Source organism: Dysidea avara, chromosome 3 (assembly GCF_963678975.1).
Source record: "Dysidea avara chromosome 3, odDysAvar1.4, whole genome shotgun sequence".
Taxonomy (NCBI): Eukaryota; Metazoa; Porifera; class Demospongiae; order Dictyoceratida; family Dysideidae; genus Dysidea; species Dysidea avara.
Window position 1 is genome coordinate 20,879,152 of NC_089274.1, and position 21,938 is coordinate 20,901,089.

A 21,938-nucleotide genomic window follows, 5' to 3' on the forward strand; every position below is an offset into this window, starting at 1 on the left:
TTATATTAAAGAACTTTATTATACATGAATTAATTTTTATATATTATGTTAAGTGTTAGTTGCCATGGTGAGACCTCGCAGTTTAGTTGAGAGGAAGTTATCTGCATCAAGTTGTCTGAAGTGTACAACATCATCTTCCCGGTCAATACACTCTTGTAATGCCACTACTTCTTGTTCCATTTTGTGTCGTAGCTCACGTCGCATTCTATCCACCAACTACAGTACATGGAATATATTAATTACTTAATAATTACAGCTTCAGTATTGACAAGATTCATGAGTAGAAATGGAAAACCAACTTCTAAATTTCCCCCCTCAAAAACAACCTGTATTTGTGTAGTATACTGGTGAATACAATAGGTTGTATGTGGGCCATGATTGAACATTTTTCAAACTACCACACATGTACCTTACTATACTGGTAGAGCTCAGTATTATCTTCCATTATGAGGTATTCAATATCTACACACACACACACACACACACACACACACACACACACACTGACATGTTCATGGGCTAGCAAAGTGTGGTACACCCAGCTGTGTGTTACTATGGGAAAATCTCTACCCACACATGTAACCATGTGACGAGGTTCAGCCAAGAAAGTGTTAGGTTAGGTAATTTTGTAGCACAAATGGCTCAATTGGTTTTAAAATCTTATGTTGTAACAATTGAAGAAATGTAAATACTTTGAGAAAGTATTTAAAACACATACAGCTTGTTGATACTTCACACCAATAATTGTAATTGTTTGGCATCAGGAAGTATAAAGTTTTAAATAATCATCTACCCATATAGTACCATGCAGACTATACTATATGGTACATTGCACTAGGAACAGTTACCAAAGCTGATCGTTTAATTCATATATCTTCTGAACATGTCGTATGTGTACAAGTCTGTTTCCTGTACTAGTGAACAAAGTATAATTATTACCTGTTGCTGGGCACGCCCCCTTATCTCCTTTTCTGCTTTTTCATTGGCGATTTCTTCAGCAAGTAACATGAATTGATCACGGTAACTATGACAACATATCACAGGTTGTTATGACAACACAACACAGGTTACTATGACAACAAAACACTTACTAGTTCTCCATAGACTCCATTTGTTCTGCATGTTTCTTAGCTTCTTCAAGACGTTTATCTTTAGCAAATCGTTGCAGCTCTCTAATCCTGTTCCTCTGCAACTCCAGCCCCTCCTCCAGGGCTTTGCGGAACACCTGCAGCAATTAACCATACCATGATGTCAAAGAGTCAAACCAACTATACATCACAGGTGTAGTGTAGTCATGTACCAGGGCAGTAGCCAGACTTTTATATGGGTAAGTACTTTTAGAAGAAAAGTGGACATTTTAATGTGGTAAGATATAGATTACATTGAAGCACATCCAGCATGCTGAAATTGGGGGTATGCCCCCCAGGAAATTTTTTTGAAAATAGGTACTAAAAGGTTGCATTTCAGTCAATATAAATAACACTGAGTTTTTAAGGTAAGCTCAAGACCAACTATATGGATGTCATCTGAGATAATATATCTCCATTGCTACTGTAATTATACCATCTGTACATGAATGTGATATATGGAATGTCACAGTGTATAAAAATGGGAAAGATTGAGTGCTCTCTCATGATCAACACAGCAGTGGAGCAGAACAAAGAGTGTCTTAAACAATGAAATTTACACATTGCATAGAGTTGAAGTATGGATGCTATTCATGGGGTCTGCATGGGGAGGTGGAGCTTGCCCACCAATTTGTTTATATTTTAATGAAAGCTCTAGTTTAGATGATCTCACATGCAGTAAATAAATAATAGATTACATACAGTTTTTAAAAAGAAAATGTAATTGTGATTGTTCTATTAGAGTGGTTGACTGCTCTATTAGAGTATCTCAATCTTGCATTACAGGCACTGAATAAGCTACTCGAAGCACTTAATTTAGCTTGACATTGCTACTTATTGGTGGTATTTATAAACTGTAGCTAATGGAATTTTGCTGCTGAAAATTTGGACTTGTATACTAAAATAGGTGGACCTTTTCACTGAAATTGTGAACCTTATTTCCAAGAGGGTGGTTCTTCAGAACCCCCCCGGGCCTGTGTACTGCATGCCATATTAAGCTGCTTGGTAAAAGCATTGGGCATTGGGCTAGCATAACAGTATTGTGAATAGCACAATGGATTGGGGAATAGTAACTTTCCACGAAAGAGATCAAATACTCCAATAGAGCTGAGCGATTGTGACATTTTGTTACTTTCACGATTGTAGGATGCAACATATCACGATTATGATAACTATCATGATGTTGTAACTCACATGCATTAGCATCGTGCATGCACAACTTTGTATGAATTATACTTAATACAAGGTGAAATTGAGTACAGCCATAGGCAGTTACAGTTTAACACAAACAACAATAATAAATAATAGTATGCTTAGAATTCAACGGTTTCTAACAGGTAAGCTTTAAACTATGTAGTAAGATTTGTTCATACAATAAATGTATCAGGATTGTTTTCTAGATCGTGTTCTTCCACAACAGTACATATATGTGCCACCATTTTGAATATACTAACACACATTTACATGTGATGTCACAACATCACGATTATTTATACTACATATCAACATCACGATGTTCAGAGGCAATCACAATTAATCCCACAATCGATATAATCTCCCAGCCCTATACTCCAATACAACAGTCAAAAGTACAGAATATTGGTGGGGAAGAGTAGCTAAAGATCAAGGCACTCTAATACATGTAGGACAGTCACACATCTATATAATGGAGCACAATAGGTAAAAAAGGCATTGGTCAAAAGCATAAAGTCCCTAGAGTAGTATTTGTCCTTTGTGAGTAGTTGTGTTGATACAAGCAGGTCTTGTTACAGTAACTATGGTAGTGATCTAGGACATGACTACACCGATTCAGTGCTAATATAGCTTCCAAGGTTGAACATTATCCTAATAGACTGCAATAGTTTGTTGGGTTAGCTGTTCACATTCTAGGACAAAACATTTGCTGTTTTTGTGGATTCTACGAAACCACCTAGCTTTATGCAGGCAGCCAATGCATATTAATTATAGCTACACCCACAATCAGTCAGTAAGATCATTAATGTCAGGAATTGGTAACATGGCTAATTCATTTTTGCTACAAGTATCTGACCCACCTGTTCTTCTCTTGTCCTTTTCCGTTGCATCTTTGCCTTGAGGCGTAACTCATAATCTTTATAGTAACGTTTAGTACGCACGGTAGCCATCTTGTGGGCATGGATACGAGCCTTAACTGTCCGTCCCTCCAGTTGCTGTTGATGTAGCTCCTCCTGTGTGTGTGTGGTCAGTAACTATGGTAACAAAATGTGTAGGGTGTGTACTGACCATCCGTCGCTGATGAATTAGTTCCTTTTTGATTATTCCTAATAATGCCTGCTGTCTTTCCTCTGCTTGTTGTACCTGGTTACCAGGTAACAAGTCATGTTGCTTGGGATGTGGTCATACCTGTTTAGCAGGGTTACTATTGTTCAGTGGACGTGTCAGTTGTTTAACTTGCTGCAATTGTTTCTTCCACAAGTAACGTGCCATATTTGGGGATAATTTTAGGAAGGGGAATTCCCCCATCATCACACCCATGATGTCACTACCAGCTGGTAAACACTTCAACATACCAACAGACTATGTAATCTGGGGGTACCTGCTAAGGTGTGTGGCTGGTATGCAGAGGATGGTGTAGGGCGTGGCTGGCTTGCAGGTTGTTTCCACTTCACCTAATGACAATTTATAAATGCATACTTCCGAAAGTGCAATTCTAAGGCATCGATCAAGCTAGTTCCATACAGTTATCTATTAATAACCTTTTTTCTAGTTCCCCTAGTACCCTTGATATTTCCACTGTTATGTATACCCTTTGTATCCTTTATGTAGTGTTGGTAGATTGTGTCTAGTATGGCTGCCCTGTCTGCTGGGTCATGTGGTCTGTCTGTTGGATCATGAGAACTGCCTGTTGGATCATGAGAACTGTCTGTTGGATCATATGAGCTGTCTGAATAACTGCTCTCATCAAACGATTCAGTCTCAGATGATTCGATCACATCCCTTCTAGCATCAGGTGATCCAGGTACGGTAAGATAAGGTGATTCTAGCATATGATCAGGTGATCTGGACATGTCTCTACCAGTCTCAGGTGGTCCAGGGACAAGAACAGGTGGCCCCCTCAAGTTAGTCTCCAGAGTGGGTGTGATGGTGGCATCATGTGATTCTTCAGTGGCATCATGTGATTCTTCAGTGGTATCATGTGATTCCTCAGTGGTTGATATAGTAGTAATGGTTAGTGATGGTACCTACACACAAAAATGACATCAAAGGTGATGACATCATCATAATTCTCACCTCACTGGTTGTCATGGTAATCTCACTGTTAATACTGCTAATAGTCTCTGCATCAGTAGCCATACCCTCAGCTAATCTGGAGTGCGCAGGCCTGTGAGGAGTGCTCATTAATAAGGGATTGAAGGAGGAGCTGTGACGTCGTGGGGGGCTGGGTGTCCTCATGACATGATCACGTGATCCACTACTAGAAGACAACTCCTTCTTAGCAATGGCCACCCTCTGGCTAATAGCAGTCACTTGTAAGAAGTCATCAGTAAGGGTGGACCCTTGTAGCAGGTCATCTGTACACTGAGAGGAGCTGCCAGTGGTGGTGGTCAGTAATAATGAGGTGGTGTTGTGTAGTAGTGACCTCTCTGATGACGATGACTCTGTGTACATGATGTCATAAGTGGTGTCACAACTGATATATATATATATATATAGACACACCTCAGTTTACTGAACTTTTATTATGTGTGTTTCCTTTGGGCCATGACAAATTAAGGTTATGTTTCGAGGATGTGTGCTGGTCAGTGTCTTGGCATATCCAAAAAATAAATAAAAATCACATGATCTCTTAAAACACGGGTGCTCCCAAATTGTGCGAGCAAACGGAAATAAAATGGAGCCCCTTCACTTTGTTTCAAAACGGCTGCTTTAGCTCTCAACTCTAATGAAACAGTCAGGTACAGTAACATTTCTAATCTTATTTGACCTGCCGGGTCACTACTAGAGAGTATAAACTTTGTCATGAAACGTAAGATAAACTTGGTGTGGCCTTACACCAAAAGATGTTGCCACATACACGCACACACACACATGCATGCGTACACACGCACACACACACACACACTACATTCTGATTGTGTTAATGTACGCCTTAGGCTTTAATTCATTTTGGCTTAACACATGTCCCATCTCCTCTGTTTGCAAACACTTCCAGATTCACAGTACAACACACCCTTGTCTCAACTCTCAAGCAATGATAAAAAGAAATGTCAGGTGGATTATATCAGATAACTTTATATAACGAATTCTCTTTTACTACTCTAATAAAACACACACTTTTAAATTTACAATCAAAGACATTTTCAATTTCAGATAACTGAAGGGTCTGTATTTCTCAATACATCATAGTGTTACACAGTAATATTAGCATGAGGTCTATGTTAGAGTGTACTTCACATAGAGCTGATCTCTGGAAATACACAGGTCAAAACAAAAGATAAAAAATATTCTTACTGTAAATAAATGTTTTATCTTGTTAGAGAATGGATTGTGAAGGTATGAAGTATTGCTTTGTTCTATTTGGTTACAATATATGATACTGAGTTGGGAACGAGAGATCTTAAGATTTCTCCTATAGGAAAAATGTGACTAAAATTAAAAGTGTTTTAAAAGAGTATTCTGTGGTAAGCATCAAACTCTGATATCAACTGAGGTATTAGCTCAATGTGAATGTATTGTGTACTGCTAAAATCACTATACCTCAACTGACCATTTTTCTTGACGTTGAACAACTCCAGTAGTATTTGTAATAAGTTGTGTAGAGATAACAGGTCCCCTGCAGCAATGGCCGATCCTTTAATGTGATCCAGAGATACTTCAGGTGGCAACACCTCACTTAGACCATCAATGATTAGTTGGTAAGTGACTGAGTCATCTGTGGAGGGAAACTGACCTCCTGAAGGGACATACTTAGTGTAGGGTACTAACCAGACACAACAGACACTAACATTAAGGTACTACATCACTCTGATTTAAAAAAAGTATGCAGACATGTTTTGAGAAGACTGATCACATCATAACACAATGATGGGGTGAATGCTACATGACTGGTTTATCAGAGTATGGTACACCCTTGAAACCCCAATGGTCTTAGATGATGATAAAATGTCCAGTAGAGAGAATGGTCAGATAATTGACTGAAGCCTAAGCCCGCTGTATCACAACCATTACACCAGAATAGCCACTCCTTGGTAACCAGGCTCCATGGAATAAGAGTATACAGATGTGATGTGTCATTGTGACCAGATTTGTAAAGAAAAGCCTTGAGAAGTACTGTGACTACCCATGGCTTCAATCTTGGAAGAGCCCTTCAGTACAATTCACAAGATGTAGCTTATTAGAATGACACCAAACTACTCTAGTACTGTGAGAGTAGTAGCTCACAAAACCACATGTCTCACTTCATTAGTTAGATATCGCTAGTGTATTGGTAATTTCAGTGTTAAAAAAACACCTTTAGTCTCTGACATGACCCAACCACACCTCCTTGTTATCTTATAACATCATAGGTAAGTGAGATAGTGTCTGGTGAAGTTTCATATGAGTTGCATGGATTTTTTTTATTGGCTAGCTGTAGATAGGATGTGTTTTTTGAACAAGCATACTACTGCCAGGTAGCAAGAATATAGTAGCTGTTTAACCACAAACACAACTCATCCTATTTAACCTCACCAGACCCTATCTCACTGACCAATGATGTCAAAAAATGATAGTACTAGTTGTACGCCAGCCCCTTTCCCCCTTTGTGATCCAGGAGGGTCTGGCAAACCCCCAGATTCTGGAGATTGTACTGAAAATTCTGATTGGTGTAAAGTTGCAGTTGGTTGCATAACGTTCTCTCCAATCAACAAGATTTTCCCAAATGACTCTGGCGACCATGATCAGTATGCAACACTTCAATACATTTGTACACTAATATCTAATTATTCCCTGTACTGTGTATAACATAACAATGTGAAGGAGCACTACCAGACTAGTACTGGGGACAGGCAATTGTTCATAACTCTAGTGCTGTGAAACCTTACCGGATAAACTGAATAACCGGCTAGCTATTTTTGCATAACCGAACCGATCTCTTAAGAATTATGTTTTGGGTACTTTTCTTACACTACACCATTGATATCACACTTGTAGTAGGGTTCTGATATAGGTATAATCACTTGCTGCCTATTACTTTGACCACTATAAGAACTATCTGACCAACTACAAAATTTTAAGGGTATGAATAGACATGTTGAGTGCAGTATGAAAAATTGCAGAAAATGTCATTCAATTCACTTAACTGGATAAGCGACAGTTATGATCTGCTCAGTAACTGGTTATAATATTCTGTCCAGTTTCACAGCTCTAATGATGGGGCCATGTACTGTTAACCTCTCCGTTAGCATAGTTACTGTGTACCAACTCACCGTTAGGTCTAGGCACCACGTGACCACTGAACAACACCTCATAGAGCGAGTACACCAGATCACAATCACATTGTTCCGCTCGTGATAGTTTAATAGACCTGCCCGCCTTTCGCAAGAGTTCATTAGCCACTCGTACCACATCCCCATCCATACCACACGATACTATCTCGCTCGTAGTGAACTGTTCATCATTTAAAATTGGAATAAATCACGCATGCGTATATACATTGATATACATTAATGACGTCACAGCTTCTTGCCACCTGTCAAAAAGTGAAACAAATAACACAATCAGATGAACAAATTCTCACCAGAATGTTTAAACCATTTGGGCATTCCAGATGACTTGTTTGTGGTGGGCGTGGCTTGTTTATAAGGTGCAGCAGAAAGCTTAGGAACAGGGAAGTCCCTATCATTGCTTGGAGGCACACTGCTGGGGAACTTGATGATGTCACCTTTAAATAAAAGCCCTTCTAATAAGTGACCACAACAAGATAATAGCTTACTATTGAAAGATTCTGCAGCAGGTGATTGGCTAGAATAAAAGGGGTGTGGTTAGTATACACATGTCGTCACTAAAATTATAGCTCCTACCCGCCCCTTGTTGTCACAGACACCACATCGGCTTGCAGAGGAGTGACTGCTTGTTCTAACACCTCCGGCTTCAAATAAGGACCATCACCTGTGAATTAGAGAGGTATCTGGGAACATTTAAAATTTGGTCTCCTAAGAAATGAGGCTATTCCCAAGCATTAGCTGCTCCTATGTATATCCAGTGAGAAATAGCAGACCTCACTGTGTAACCAGCTATCTTACTGACTATTTTACCAATAAACTCCTAATACAACTGATAACGTCATATACAGCAATGTAATTTTAACAGTAGATAGAATTTTGTTCATCCCATCTATTGAGTTGCTTTTCAATTGACCACTGAAAATTGTGACATAGTTAGCACCTACTAATTTACCTCATCACAAAACTGCACAGTACTGTACCACCAAGAGTTCATTTAAGAGTTGAGGGAGATCTACTCAACAAATACACTATGTTACAGTCTGCTCTCAGAATAAAGACTTAAACATATCTCTATCACCCATTAAAGTGAAAGCTTTTACATTACAAACTGTTGATGGTATTAATAGTTAGAGGCCCCTTAACTATTGACAGTACAAACTAATTACCTTGGTTGTCATGGAGACCAAAGTGTACGATAGATGCAGGCACAAGGCCAGCTTGTAACAAGGTTGGCTTAGCACTTGTGAACACTGTCTTGGGGGGTGTGGTGTCTACATGATGATGTATTAACTAGCCAATCAAAATAGCAGTATATACTTACACAGGTAGAACTTGATCGTCGGGTCAGTCAGGTGTTCTCGTACAAACTTCACCAGTGCCTTCACTATGGCAACATATTATCACCTTAGTAACCATGAGGATTAGCTTACATGATTCGTTAGGCCTGAAGTGTCCCTGCATCACCCAGTGGTCTGGAAATTGTATACGAACCACAGCCTGAAGTACAAATTGTAATAAAATTTTCTGGCAAGACATTTACCAATATTAAGACAGCACATGTGAGCTTTTAACATTTATAGGTAATGGAGGTGTTCTAGGTTGATTACTTTTGAAATTCAATTTACTGAAAATTCAAAGCTCTACAACTAATAGGCAACCTACTCACCTAATACAATAGTCCACCAATATGACTATGTAATGAAATCAAATACAATTAAACCATATATACAATACATTAGCTATTAAGGGACTTTGCAGTGACCAGCGCAAGCCCCTCTAGGCCCACACTATCAATGTAGTACACAGGACAAGATTGTTGTTAGATTGTCAGTAATCTGATCCCTAACAGTTTATAAAGGTGTTCAAATAAGTGAAAAGCTCAAATAGCCTATTAATTTATATACAAAGATTGTGTTGAAATACTCTAACAGAACATACATTTACTCTAATAAAATACTCTAATTAAACAGTCATTTCAATTTCATCTACCTCAGGACTAAGCAGCACTATTTGAAAATGACCAGAAATAGTTGTCAATATCTAGTAATGTGGTATTTATGCATTGGAATGTCAGTAACCCCATCAAGGAAATACTGTTCACCCAACCTTAGAAAATACAACAGACATACTGTTTCATAGTGGGAGTATTTGGTCAGTTGTGTAGCCTGCCTGTGGTAAGCTGTCATCATCGGAACATCAGTTAAATTCTGAACTTGACGATGTAAGTCTTTCTGCATAGCAGCACAGTCATTTGTGGTAACATCAAAGAAGCTATCAGGTAGCTCGTAGGTGTCTGAAGAAGTATAGTCTGACATGTTGAATATTAACATGTGACGATCACATGGTTCCTGTATTACAACACATTACACAATACCAGCCACACCCATCAGTGTTCCTTACATCATATTTTGTGGTGATAAGATCATGTGAGCTCTGACGTGTTTTCCAGCCTGTTGGCTTCTTAGTAATTGGCTTATGGGATATGTTGTGATCATGTGAGGAGCTGATAGTATGATGCTCCAGATTAGTGGCAGCTACCAGATCATGTGAGCTACTTGCAGGATCATGTGAGCTACTTGTGGGGTCATGTGAATTACTAGTGGCATCATGTGAGCTACTAGTGACACCATGTGAGCTACTAGTGGCATCATGTGAGCTACTTTTGGCCTCATGTGAGCCACTAGCAGCATCAAGTGAGCTACTAGTGACATCATGTGAACTGTTCATGACATCATGTGAGCTACTTGTGGCATCATGTGAACTGGTGACATGATCACTGGTATCCATGACAGCTACTCCACCAGTATAACTCTCTAACAACATCACTTCAGGTGACCCTGGTTTCTCATGGGCTGGATTAATAGGCTTTACTGGTTCAACAGGCTTGACTGGTTCAACAGGACTGTCCAGTGATGATGTGTCCATTGCACTGTGTTCTCTATATGTCAACCTATAAGAAGTTAAAAAACAACAACAACCTACTACATAAGACACACAAAACACTAACTGCAAAATCATCTGTCAATAAAAGACACGTTGTAGTTAGTATGTAACCAAGGGAAGCTATTAGTGTGCAACAAACTGGTGTGTTTAATATAGTAACCAAAATGTTTACACCAACAGTAACTTCTCCAAACAGAAGTGGAATGGCAGGCATTCCCTCAAAATGAGGCACCCTTGAATTGACTCAAACATCTATGAGATACACACCTCTACAGTAGAACTGAAGCATTAGTTAAAATTTTTAGTGTTTGGATGGTACTGTAAATTGGTACTCATTAAAACTTTTAAATCAGGTCATTCATTATTTATCAGCTCACATGATGCATTTTTCATCAAGAAGTGATGTCACAAAGGTTATGAGTGCAATGCTATTTATTAATCAGGGACACCTACATTGGTACTTTAATACAACATGCTGTTGCTTGAAAAGGTAAACAAGTTACCTCCAAGTTACCTCATAGGAGCAGGTAGTATTTCTGAGTAGATTATTAACACTAGGGAGTACCCAAGTACAAAAAAATCCTTTTTAAAGCCCTATTTAAATAACACAAGTACAAATTGAAGATTTCATAAAAGTAACACAGTGAGACACTGATTCAACCACCTGTACATGAAAATAATCTAAATAGTGCAGTTGCAAAAAGTTGGTAAAATGTCAATGATGGTAACCCAACCCACGATAAGGTCAATGTCTCTGAGGTATATGCAGGAATTCTGATAAGGGATGCAGGTAAATGACTGTTCTATTAGATTAGTTAATTTTCCTGACATTCAATTCGAGTTCTTGCAGAATCCAATATCACACTGTTTACCAAGGTAAAGTATAGGGGCTTATTAACCAGCGGGGCACCAAGGATTTGTCTAGTGTGGCTCTCTGTGAATTTGTTATTACTACTTTAATTACTGCATACTTCATTCATAGGTTAAAAACAAGGTGCCATTAGGCTTCTCTTGATATGAAACGTGTGGATTGCTCCGCAAGCACTTTATTCAAAAGTTATGGTGATATTTACTGTTTGTCTTGGTCTTCCTCGCTTCTTGATGAACTCTAGTGATAGCAATAAATTCTTTTCAAACATAGTAGTGTATTACATCTAGCAATACTCCACTGATACAGACGAGGGATCAACAAACTTGACAAAAAAAAAACAAAAAAAAAAACCAGGGACAAGATTTTGAAATCTTTAAGATTTCAAGTGAGATTTCCATAATATCTTAATTTTCGTTAACTAGTCCAGCGGTCTAGAACAGGCTTCTTGTGGGTCACTCGGATTTAGACTAGAAGCTTCTTGCATGGCTCTTTAAATTAACAAACCTTCATGGATCACGTGGTCAGTGCACTATAAAACGCTAATGCCTAACAGGACTATGGTCCACGTGATGTTCAAGGTGTTGTCACACACAAAGTAGTTAATTAGGTAGGATAATCCCTACTTGGTATTGTAGCTACGTATGTAATTTATGCTTTGATCTCCTATATACATCAGCTGTGTTATTTTGTGTGACTTAATATTTGAGCAAGAGCTTATTAGTAAGTAGCTAATGTAGATACGTATGCTATTCCCGTCTGCTTGTTTTGTGCAAAGTGGAGCCAAAGCTACTGTAAGTTGTTTATTAGGTACAAAGCGGATTTTTATACCTGGTTTGTGTGCTAATCAAGGTGTTCATAGTTATCGTGGCCCTACTATAGAAAACGGGACAAAGCAGCAAAGCCGATCCACATGTTGTCACCTGGTACTACCGATGGATAGTACATCCATATGTCTATTCAATTTCCTCAAGGGTTTTACACAATAGTGCTTCATATTATCTATTACTGTTCCATGGCAAATCTATGAATTTGAATTGAAGCCTGAAATCACAATTTCTTAATGTTTCGAATAGCATTTAAATTCCTGAATGTCAACAAAATTGCAGCCACCATTAGCAATTGATGTCATGCATTTTTTTGGAAGGCCACAACTAGATACCATATAGGACTAAATAGTTGAGGGGGATTACATTTGTGACTGGATTTTGGAAAACCAATCCATATCGTACAATAAATGTTTTTCAAGGTAAATTTAAAGAATTCAGGCCATTATAACTGCCAAGGATGGTGAGCACACATTTACACAAGAGGTGTTTATTACTTTTCAAACCACTTCCAGTGCTTGTAGCTGCTTGCAGAGTTTCATACCAAATAATGTGGACAAGTGAAGTAGTGTCACAAGTGCTCACAAAGGGGCAGAGGGTGGACAAGAAATAGACTTCAAAATGCATGATTGAAATGGGCTGTGCTGACTTCTTAGTGGTTGATATTCATCAAAATCAACACTTTGATCAACTACATCAGGCCATCCACCAGGCTTCTCATCAGGCCAGGTACCTCCCAGGAGAAACCGCTATTCAAGCTCACCACACCACCCACAAAACAGGTCTCTTAAAATCAGCATTGAGTAGTTGAGTAGCTATCCACTGGTAGTGCTAGTTTGATTTCGCCTGGTGTGCGATTTGGATTGGTTTTGTAAAATCTGGTCACATTTATAGAGGTACGTACATAGTATTGCACTATAGTTCACAAAATACAATTTTGCAAATCTTTTCCCTTCAAAATTTTATACACAACATACATGTCTACAACAACACACCTCAACATGACGTAATATAAGTAAGCGTACTCATAATAGTCACACGTGTCCTACAATCAAGCATACCTTAGTACAATACTCCCACCATACACTCCAAGATCTCTCAATGACGTTGTGTTTAGGGCAGCCTCTCCGCATATCTGTAAATGATCATGTGGCACACCTACTAAATATGATTGTGATCCACTAATGCTGCACCAATGGATCTTATCCACAATGACATCACAAAACACAAATAGGCAGCAGGGGGTGTGGAAAGCTATGGCTTTCATGACATCTCAAAGTTCACCAGAATCATATTATTGGAGCAACTTAAAACTTTTTGCTAAAATACCCTCTCATTTAGCTTAAGTATTTAAAACAGGCTATTTACAAAGCTGTTTTTGGAAAAGTTAGCAGCGCTACTATACACACAAGTACAAGGTTAAAATCTCATATAGCATTTACAAAACTTCTCTAACACACATGGACAGACACTTGGTACAGTTAAAAATAAAATCCTTTGATCTTTGGGAGATAATGAGGTCACAAAAAGCAAAACCTTTCATTTTTGGAACACGTTTTTATAAAATACTTGACTGCTCTATTAGGATAATTGAATGTTCTATTAGAGTATATCATTTTTGCTCTCCCTCCAAGAAGCTAAAGGCAATCTTATTGTGAGGGGATTTGCAATGTAAAAAATGCTCCATTTGGAGAAGGGAATACGGACCAACATATCCACAAAAATAGAGTTTTTGTTTATTGATAACTCACGGGTTAGGCATGCCAACTTTCCCTCATGACACACTACTGTGTGTCTTGATCTGCTTCATGGTACCAACCTGATAAATGGTTACTTCAAATTTGTGGCCTGAGTGTTCATTTCATCCGAGTCTTCCCGACCATTAATGAGACCTGCCACTATACAAGACTGACATTCCACATATTCCCTTGAACTTTGTAGCTCTGTGTTGTACTCTCCTTGATGTTTTACTCAGAATATTATTTTTAAAAAGCTAGGCCATATATTATTATGATGCTATTTGCTGTATTGTTTATGGCATGTACTGTGCAGTATTGTTAGAAACTATGACTGCACTAGCCAGGCATATGAAACCCACCTTTTACTCGAACCCAGTATTTATTTCTGTCGGGATCAGCAATAAATTTTAGAAATGAGTACATATTCAAACAAAGCAGTAGTCGATGACACAAATTACACACTGAACATGATCCAGTAGGCATACCCACTGACCTCTCTTCTCATATACACCACTACTACATCATCTGTCACCCATTGGCTGTTACCATGGAGACTGGTGATCAGTTCATACAGTGACAGTGTTGGGGGGAATACCCCTTGTAGTCGGTCACCTGATTTCAACTGTACAGCAACCTTTACTGACTGAGCTAGGTGGATCATACGTATTATAGCCAATCAGATGTCAGTATCTCATTACCTTGGTTATGCTGAGATGGTACCAATTCTAATTTAGCATTATTAGGGAGGCCAGCATGACGGAACATTCGCGACAAGTCTATCACCTTTCTCTGGTGCCTGCACGTGTATAGGATGCGTTACTACTATATCATGTACAATAAGTGGTATACTTCAGTGCATGTTGACTGGGGTCCGAGCCGTACTTCTTACAAGCTTCTTCTAGTACCTGTGTGTGTTACATGTGATACGTACATGACATCAACAAACCAACCGCCAATAGAGGTGTATTAGGCGACACCTTGATGTTGTACCTCCTGCCGTTTGGGCATAGCACCGTCACAGAAGACATTTTAATACCACAATCACTCTTTATAGGTAATTAAAAATAATTCAATATATTTCGAATAATTACAAATATTTTACAATGATGATGTATGCATGTGGAAACGAATCACGCAATTTATGCTGTAAGTAACGTATCGTAGTGTTTTATCAATAGTTCTACGGCTTCTCTTTGTCCAGGTAATCTCTTTACTTCCATTAGTCCATTTTGTTGTGGTGATCTTAGCAAGGTTGGTGCAAACACCACCGCTATATTCTTGAAGGTCATTTTGTTGAGTCGTTTACATCTCTCAACTCTACAGGAATGAGACTGGTCATAGCAAGACAAGGGAATTGACACCTCTCTTTAATAACTCCTTCAAATTAACACAATAGGAAAACCTCCATAATAGGGACAAAAATTTATCCATAGCTTGTACTATTTCACCTCTAAAAGACCCTTAATCACAGCAAAAATTCTGTCCGTCCCAAAGCGTTTGTTGTAGAGAGGTTCCCTCACACACTCACCTGTTTAAATGTTTCAACAAGAATTTCAAGGCATTATAATGAGGTTTGGTCAGGCGACCCATTGCCAGTTGTAGTTTCTCCAGACACTCTGCCTCTGACTCGCATCCTGTGTGTGTATCACATGACCATTATGCACATATTACTGCAGCAAGCAAAGAGGTGGGAGAGTATGGCAAGTACAAACACACTGGTAAGGCTCATAATTCTACTGGCAATAGAAAGTGTTGATGAGACCCATTCTGAGAACAGACGGAGATTCTCTCCCAATTACTACAAGCATTATGTACTGTATAGTGAAAAACTCCAGTCCCTGTGTAATTAGGGTCACTTGTCTAAAGCAGCCATTGAAAAAACCCCAAATGTGTCATTTGTGTATAAAGTGACCACCTGCTACCTACTTAAGGAGGTAAGAAATGGTGACCAGAATAGAACAAGTGTACTGCACCATAATTCCAACAGCTTTTGAGTGTTGCAATAATTGTGACAAAAACCTGCCTTGCTTGCACAACTTCCTCCACTTTTTAAAATTATCTACACTGTCCAAAGAATTGATCACCAAAGTTTCAGCCAATTGTGGTGAGTAGTTTTGGAATTATAGCACTAAACAGTAGCAAGAGAGCAAGGAAACCAATCTGTACAGCAACTATACATATGAAAACAAACTACAGGTCTTACATTCATAGCTGTTTGCATTAGTCTATATACAATGTTGGGATCTGGCTTAATATGTTCACCATAGATTGGCAAATTAACCAAGGTCTGTAATCTTTTGCACACATAGGTATGAAGGCAGTAAATGACAACAATCTAGCTTACGTTAAACAAACACACACGACACGCGTACCATTGGGGTTACAGAAATGAAACAAACACTCTCCATGAGTAGGCAAATCAAATGGTATATAGATTTAATCATTTTGAATCTTGCTTCTCTGAGTAATGGCTTGATAAAAGCTTACATACCTTTTATTTTGTAGCATGTACGATTTAAAAAAAAAATTTTTTTTGTCTTTCTCAAAATGCATGCTTGTGCAAACAAGGTGGGTTTTTGCTGAGGTGATCACAATGATTTAAATACAACATCAATGTTGCAATAGTTGCCACACAAGAGCTATCACAAATGTTCTAACCATGAATACAACTCACTTGTAGCAATAAGACACAAATCATATGCCTCGTATGATATCAGAGGGATGGGTAGTTCCCTCAGGTATAGCTTGAGGGCACTGCTTACAGCATGTACGTCGTAGGCTGATAATTGGGGCTCTACTCCTGTAGAAAAATAAAATTTCTCTGATAATAGCATACATTTAGCAGTAGCATACATCTATATTACTATCTAGCCCAAAACGTTAGTACAATTTAATACCCTAAGTTACATGGATGTTGTGGCTAATCATAAACGATACTACTTTTGTATTTTTAATTCACTGTAATAAATTTTAGCCATTCTTTAAAACACAAAAATATGTTGCATTTGTAAGACAAATATTTGAAATTCTCCTGATAAAACTGCTAAACAGCAAAAAAAAATTGTCTCATACTATCAAGAGTAAATAATGGAAGAGAGAGTATCCAACTGCCATATACTGCATCAAAAATGAGCACGTCAAGTAGAGAAGCCATCCTGTAGTGCTTTCAAAGACAGTGTTGAATGAAGTAATAAACACCTGCTAGGTCAGTCTGTTTGAAGTGCCCAGGCATGATTTGAAGTCAAACAGTCTGAGCTAGAAGGTGTTTATTACTTCATTCAACACTTACTTTGATAGCACTACGGGATGGCTTCTCTACTTGACAGTGCTCATTTTTGATGCAGTATATGGCAGTTGGATACTCTCTCTTCCATTATTTACTCTTGATACTATGTATGCTGTAGTGATGGTATGACATAGGGTAGATATGTGGAGTAGGAGTGTAAGTACGTGTCATATGATGGCACAGCAAGTATGCTATGTACGTTACCTACACAACAGGGCAGGTACCACTGCTGGCTAGTAGCTAAACAATAAGTAATTATTACCCATCAAATGTGGGGTGAAAACACTACAATGTTAGATTTTGTAAATCGTTTATTGTCAAAGGCTACACACAAAGTTGGGATATTTTTATGTTTAATAAACCACACAGTGTGTAGATACATGTATCACTTCATCATTTACAACAAACCTACTTTAAAAGGTCAAGATACTCTTATAAAGCAGCAGACTTTTCTGGCTATGCCCTTGTACACACATAACTAAAAACAAATGTTCTCATTCTAGAAAGAAAGACAAAGATAGATAGGTTAAAGCAAGTAAGCAACCCTGAAGTAGGGGTATTCAGATTCCTAATTTTTACCAAGGCAAGTAAGTGTTTCAGTTGCCATAATGACAGCTACACTGGTGGTATATCTGAAACAAATTACAACTGTGAATTAATTTGCTGAATGTTTTTATTGTTTTATTAGGATGACTGTTCAATTAGAGTATTTTACTTGTGTGCCTGGCACTCATGTTTGTCTTTCGTATTGTAACTCTGTAGCTATTAGACAAATTTTCAACTTCCCCCTTTAATTGTGCCAAATTTCAACACAAATGGATGGCAATTGTTGTAAGTTTACGAAAAGAATAACATCCCGGGATGATAGCCACAGCACTACATATGTATGAAAAATGTGGTTGTACCTGCAAATAACACACTGCTGTGAGGTACCATCTACTTGGGCCTCACATTACAATTTTGATCTATAGCGCTATTTGAGTGTGGAATGAATGATGAAACAACTTAAAAATATTGTAAGACTAGAAAGGTTTCCTGAGCTTGTTATGTATGGTTCAAAATAGCACTACTACTTAGTAGTTAACTCACATCCAGTGCAATACCAGTAAACATTTTAGAGGGAATAAATTTCACTACACATATTCACTAGACTGGACTAGACTAGATTATTCACTAGACAAAACTTCCTGCATGGCAAAGACAATTTGCAAGTCCCTTCATTAAGGAAATCACTTTGTACATTGTCACCACACTGACTGGGTGACACAATGACATCACACCTGACATAACAAGTTATTTTTCTCTTTTTTTTCCTCCACATTTCTACAAAGTAAACTATAACATTTTGGTCTCCAACTGCACCTCAAGATCAATGGCACAGGGGAACTCCCAAGGAATGAGCAGCTCAGAGGTAGATGACTGAGCAGTAAACAACCAACAGGGCCAGCCCTCACCAAGGAGTACAGGGTATTCCACTTTACACTCAACACATTTTCTACTTATACATAGTGGCAGCTGTACATATAATATCCATGAGAAGCAAAAGGTGTTTTCTATTTTATTTAACTTCTTGCATCTAGTACGGTGCTTTCATCAGCAAGGGTGACTAGAAAACACTAGCACACATCAAATATGTTATGGTAGAACATCATGCAGCCTAAAATCAACTGTACAGAAGGATGGTGACAAGTTGCAAGTTCAACTATTAGTACATTCATGGTATACTTCAGGTAGCAATTCAGGTCAGATGTCTGACATCATTGTGGCGCAAGTTACAAGATGCTGCTGAAAACAAGGAGAGTAATTTTAAAGTATTTCTAGCATGTACACACATAATGTGGGTGGGGCAAACAGTCACATGGTATCAACAAACTCAGAGAAATGTTGTAGTGCTAAGAGTGAGGAAGGGACTAACAACATTTGGTAGCCCAAAATGGTAAGGAGTTGTTTGTACTGATGACATCAATGGAATGCTACTCTAGAAGAATAAGGACAATACAAAGCTCTCTAGAGAACTCTTGACTGACATGCAAGTCCACTATGACGCACTGGAAGAACAAATAGCTCACGTCCTACATCATCAAAGATGGTCGATGTACATTCCAGGATTTTGGTCTCACAACTTGTTTCATGACACTGCTGGTGTGTGTGTGCAAAAACCCCATCTTCGGCATAGAACAAAGGAGCTACAATACACAAACTACTGGATGGCATGCAACTCAGTTCACGATGGAATTCCAAATGTTGTCACGTATCCTTCTTTACGTACTGTAAACAGGAAACCTTTGACAGCAGACGAATCCTGAATCAAACGTTGACAAAATCACAAAATTGTGTATCTAAACTCCTACTTTTAAAGGCACCTATTCATGTTTGATAAATTAAATTTGTACCAAATCGTCCCAAATCGTCCCAAATCGTCAACCTTTTCTTCTGTTAAAATTATATGTTGCACGTTAATGCTGTAACTATTAGTGTAGATTTAATACACTGAAAAATACCAATGCCACCATTAGCTACAAGCAGGCCCAAATGTGGCAGACAAATATTTACACAGTCCATCAGTCTCCCATGTATATCCTATTAGCGTATTCTCCTGTCCACATGCTAGTGTAGTGTTAGTACAAGACAACACTTCCAAGTATTGCTGCCAATGATGGTGCTAATTGGACTTCCACATCATTGAAATACTTCTCCTCCACAATGAGAAATATGGTAACAAGTTAAGAGGCACCCTAGGCTATCAGGAGTAACGGAGTACCTCAAGTTTATTGAGAGCAACCTAGTTATTGTGCCCAGCTACACTTGCACTGATACCATCTGGTGACCATGCTGGAACTTCCTGGGCCTGGAATCTGATGAATCAAGTAATTGTTTGAATAAGTGAAAGTCCATTCAAAGTTTCAAGAGAAAAAGTAAAACATGAAATATATCCTAGAGATGGTCTTTCCATATCAGTGTCAGTATTAAGTACATAGAGCTTCACTTTTGCTGAAAACTTGCTACATTAATTTTCAGTTTTATTCAGTGGGATTAGCAAATATATGGTGTGATGGTAAACACCTTCACTCACTAACTAGGTGAAATGTTTCTATAATAACACAAATGACTGATATAATAACATCAATACTTGTATAGGTGGTAAATAAATAAAGTTATCACACTAACAAATTCAAATGAACTCCTTAGCAACAAATCAGCTTAGCACAATATGTTGTAGAACAAACATTTCCTTAAATTGTATTTGCAAACTTAACAAATTACTATATTACATTAGACCAAGTCTGTTCCCAACACACACTCACATGGCACATACACACTGGCCTAGTTTTTCAAACTTTTATGACCCACAGCTTGCCACACCATACACACACACACACGCTCATTCACTATTACAGTGTGTGGTTTAGGGAAAGAAATTAATAAAATATCTTACAGCTGCTGAGGTCGCACCCCAGACCCCCCGAAACTCTTTCAAGATGCCACCATGATAATCCAACAAGTAAAATGTTGGATTATATTTATCTCATATATCACTAGAATTGTGTGTACACATTATATATTTGACCACAAGACATAGCGAATATATTCAAATGGTAACCATGGTAGTTACTAAAACCATTATAAAAACATTTTTCAATTGGTCAAGGATAATCATAACACTCCCAGACCACACTAGTAGGGATTAATGTGTAATTATTATTAATAGCCTCATATAATTGGCTGGGTACACTGGCTGGCTAGCACATTAATATTACATCTATGCCTGGAACTATAGGGGTCTAAAATTACCAGAGGAAGTAATTGATAACAACAAGCAAACAACTTTTACACTGTTTATGGTATACCACACAACCAGAGCGAAAAAAATTTTTTTTGCAGTGAGGACTTGCATACTGTATCTCTATTGCATGATAATCTTGAGGGTGAATATTTGCAAGGAAATGAGCAAAACATAATTCAAAAATTTGTACATGCACAGTTTGAAACAATGTGAGCACCACTAGACTACATCACTGAAAATGTGCACACTTCCCCGTACCAAGTATCAAGCTCATGAATCATATAATGAAACAACATACTTGTAGAGAGATGTTTGTATTATCTTTGTAAAAGAGGAAAAAACTGCACCTACTTGATAAGGTGCCAAATTACATCGTAACCAAGCTTATGTTTCCACTGACCACCTGTGCTGCTACACACTGTAGGTATGTACATACACAGGGACATGCACTGTAGTCTCACACGACCTCCTTGTTATATGACACCATTAGTCAATGAGATATATGAGCATACACTAAAGACACAACACACAGAAAAAATGTTAAACACGAAAGTTTTGAGAGACAAAACAGTGTTACTGAGTTCGTGGTTTTGCTAAAAATTCACAGTACCAGATTCATTATTCATGACCTTCTTCAAATATTTTCCCAAATAAAAAACCACAAAATTCCATCACAGAAATAAGTTTCTACTGGTATATATGCTGGGGACACACAGTTTACAAGAGTTCATAATATTATAGGGGATGAAGTCTTGTTGACAGATTAGATGTGTTGAATAAAATTTAGTTGGTTATAGTGCTTGTACTAAAATTATAGGCACAATTTGTCACTGTACCAAAATTTTATGTTCAATTGGTTTTAGATATAGTCCTTTATAAAGCTCATGTTATCTACATTTC

General features: G+C 38.1%; 2 protein-coding genes across 5 annotated transcripts in view; both read right to left on the reverse strand.

The window, feature by feature from the left end:
* LOC136250117 (tether containing UBX domain for GLUT4-like) lies at positions 1-15,015 on the reverse strand. Of its 3 annotated transcripts, XM_066042287.1 has the most exons (14): positions 14,919-15,015; positions 14,818-14,873; positions 14,667-14,764; positions 14,462-14,616; positions 13,291-13,364; positions 9,992-10,541; positions 9,721-9,939; positions 9,022-9,088; positions 8,913-8,975; positions 8,758-8,862; positions 8,168-8,255; positions 8,080-8,108; positions 7,885-8,028; positions 7,762-7,836 (listed from the first exon to the last, which is right to left on the reverse strand). In XM_066042287.1, the coding sequence occupies exons 1-14, from the start codon at positions 14,994-14,996 to the stop codon at positions 7,820-7,822; spliced, it is 1,743 nt and encodes a 580-aa protein (XP_065898359.1). In that variant the 5' UTR covers positions 14,997-15,015; the 3' UTR covers positions 7,762-7,819. The 3 variants fall into 3 exon arrangements, with proteins under 3 accessions (XP_065898358.1, XP_065898357.1, XP_065898359.1); XM_066042286.1 differs by lacking the exons at positions 8,080-8,108; positions 8,168-8,255; positions 8,758-8,862; ... (7 more) ...; positions 14,818-14,873; positions 14,919-15,015 and adding exons at positions 1-216; positions 940-1,024; positions 1,092-1,225; ... (5 more) ...; positions 4,398-4,765; positions 5,875-6,039 and having other exon boundaries at positions 7,574-7,836; positions 7,885-8,024; XM_066042285.1 differs by lacking the exons at positions 8,080-8,108; positions 8,168-8,255; positions 8,758-8,862; ... (7 more) ...; positions 14,818-14,873; positions 14,919-15,015 and adding exons at positions 1-216; positions 940-1,024; positions 1,092-1,225; ... (5 more) ...; positions 4,398-4,765; positions 5,875-6,060 and having other exon boundaries at positions 7,574-7,836; positions 7,885-8,024.
* LOC136250120 (beta-chimaerin-like) overlaps positions 15,010-21,938 on the reverse strand; it is a 12,169-nt gene continuing 5,240 nt past the window's right edge. The window contains exons 12-14 of one of the 2 annotated variants that reach the window (XM_066042290.1): positions 16,643-16,768; positions 15,497-15,602; positions 15,010-15,285 (exon numbers count right to left, since the gene is read on the reverse strand). In XM_066042290.1, coding sequence (XP_065898362.1) covers positions 15,108-15,285; positions 15,497-15,602; positions 16,643-16,768 — 410 coding nt within the window. In that variant the 3' untranslated portion in view covers positions 15,010-15,107. Of the gene's footprint in view, positions 15,286-15,496; positions 15,603-15,991; positions 16,097-16,642; positions 16,769-21,938 lie in introns of those variants that run through there. The other variant, XM_066042291.1, reaches the window with a different exon arrangement.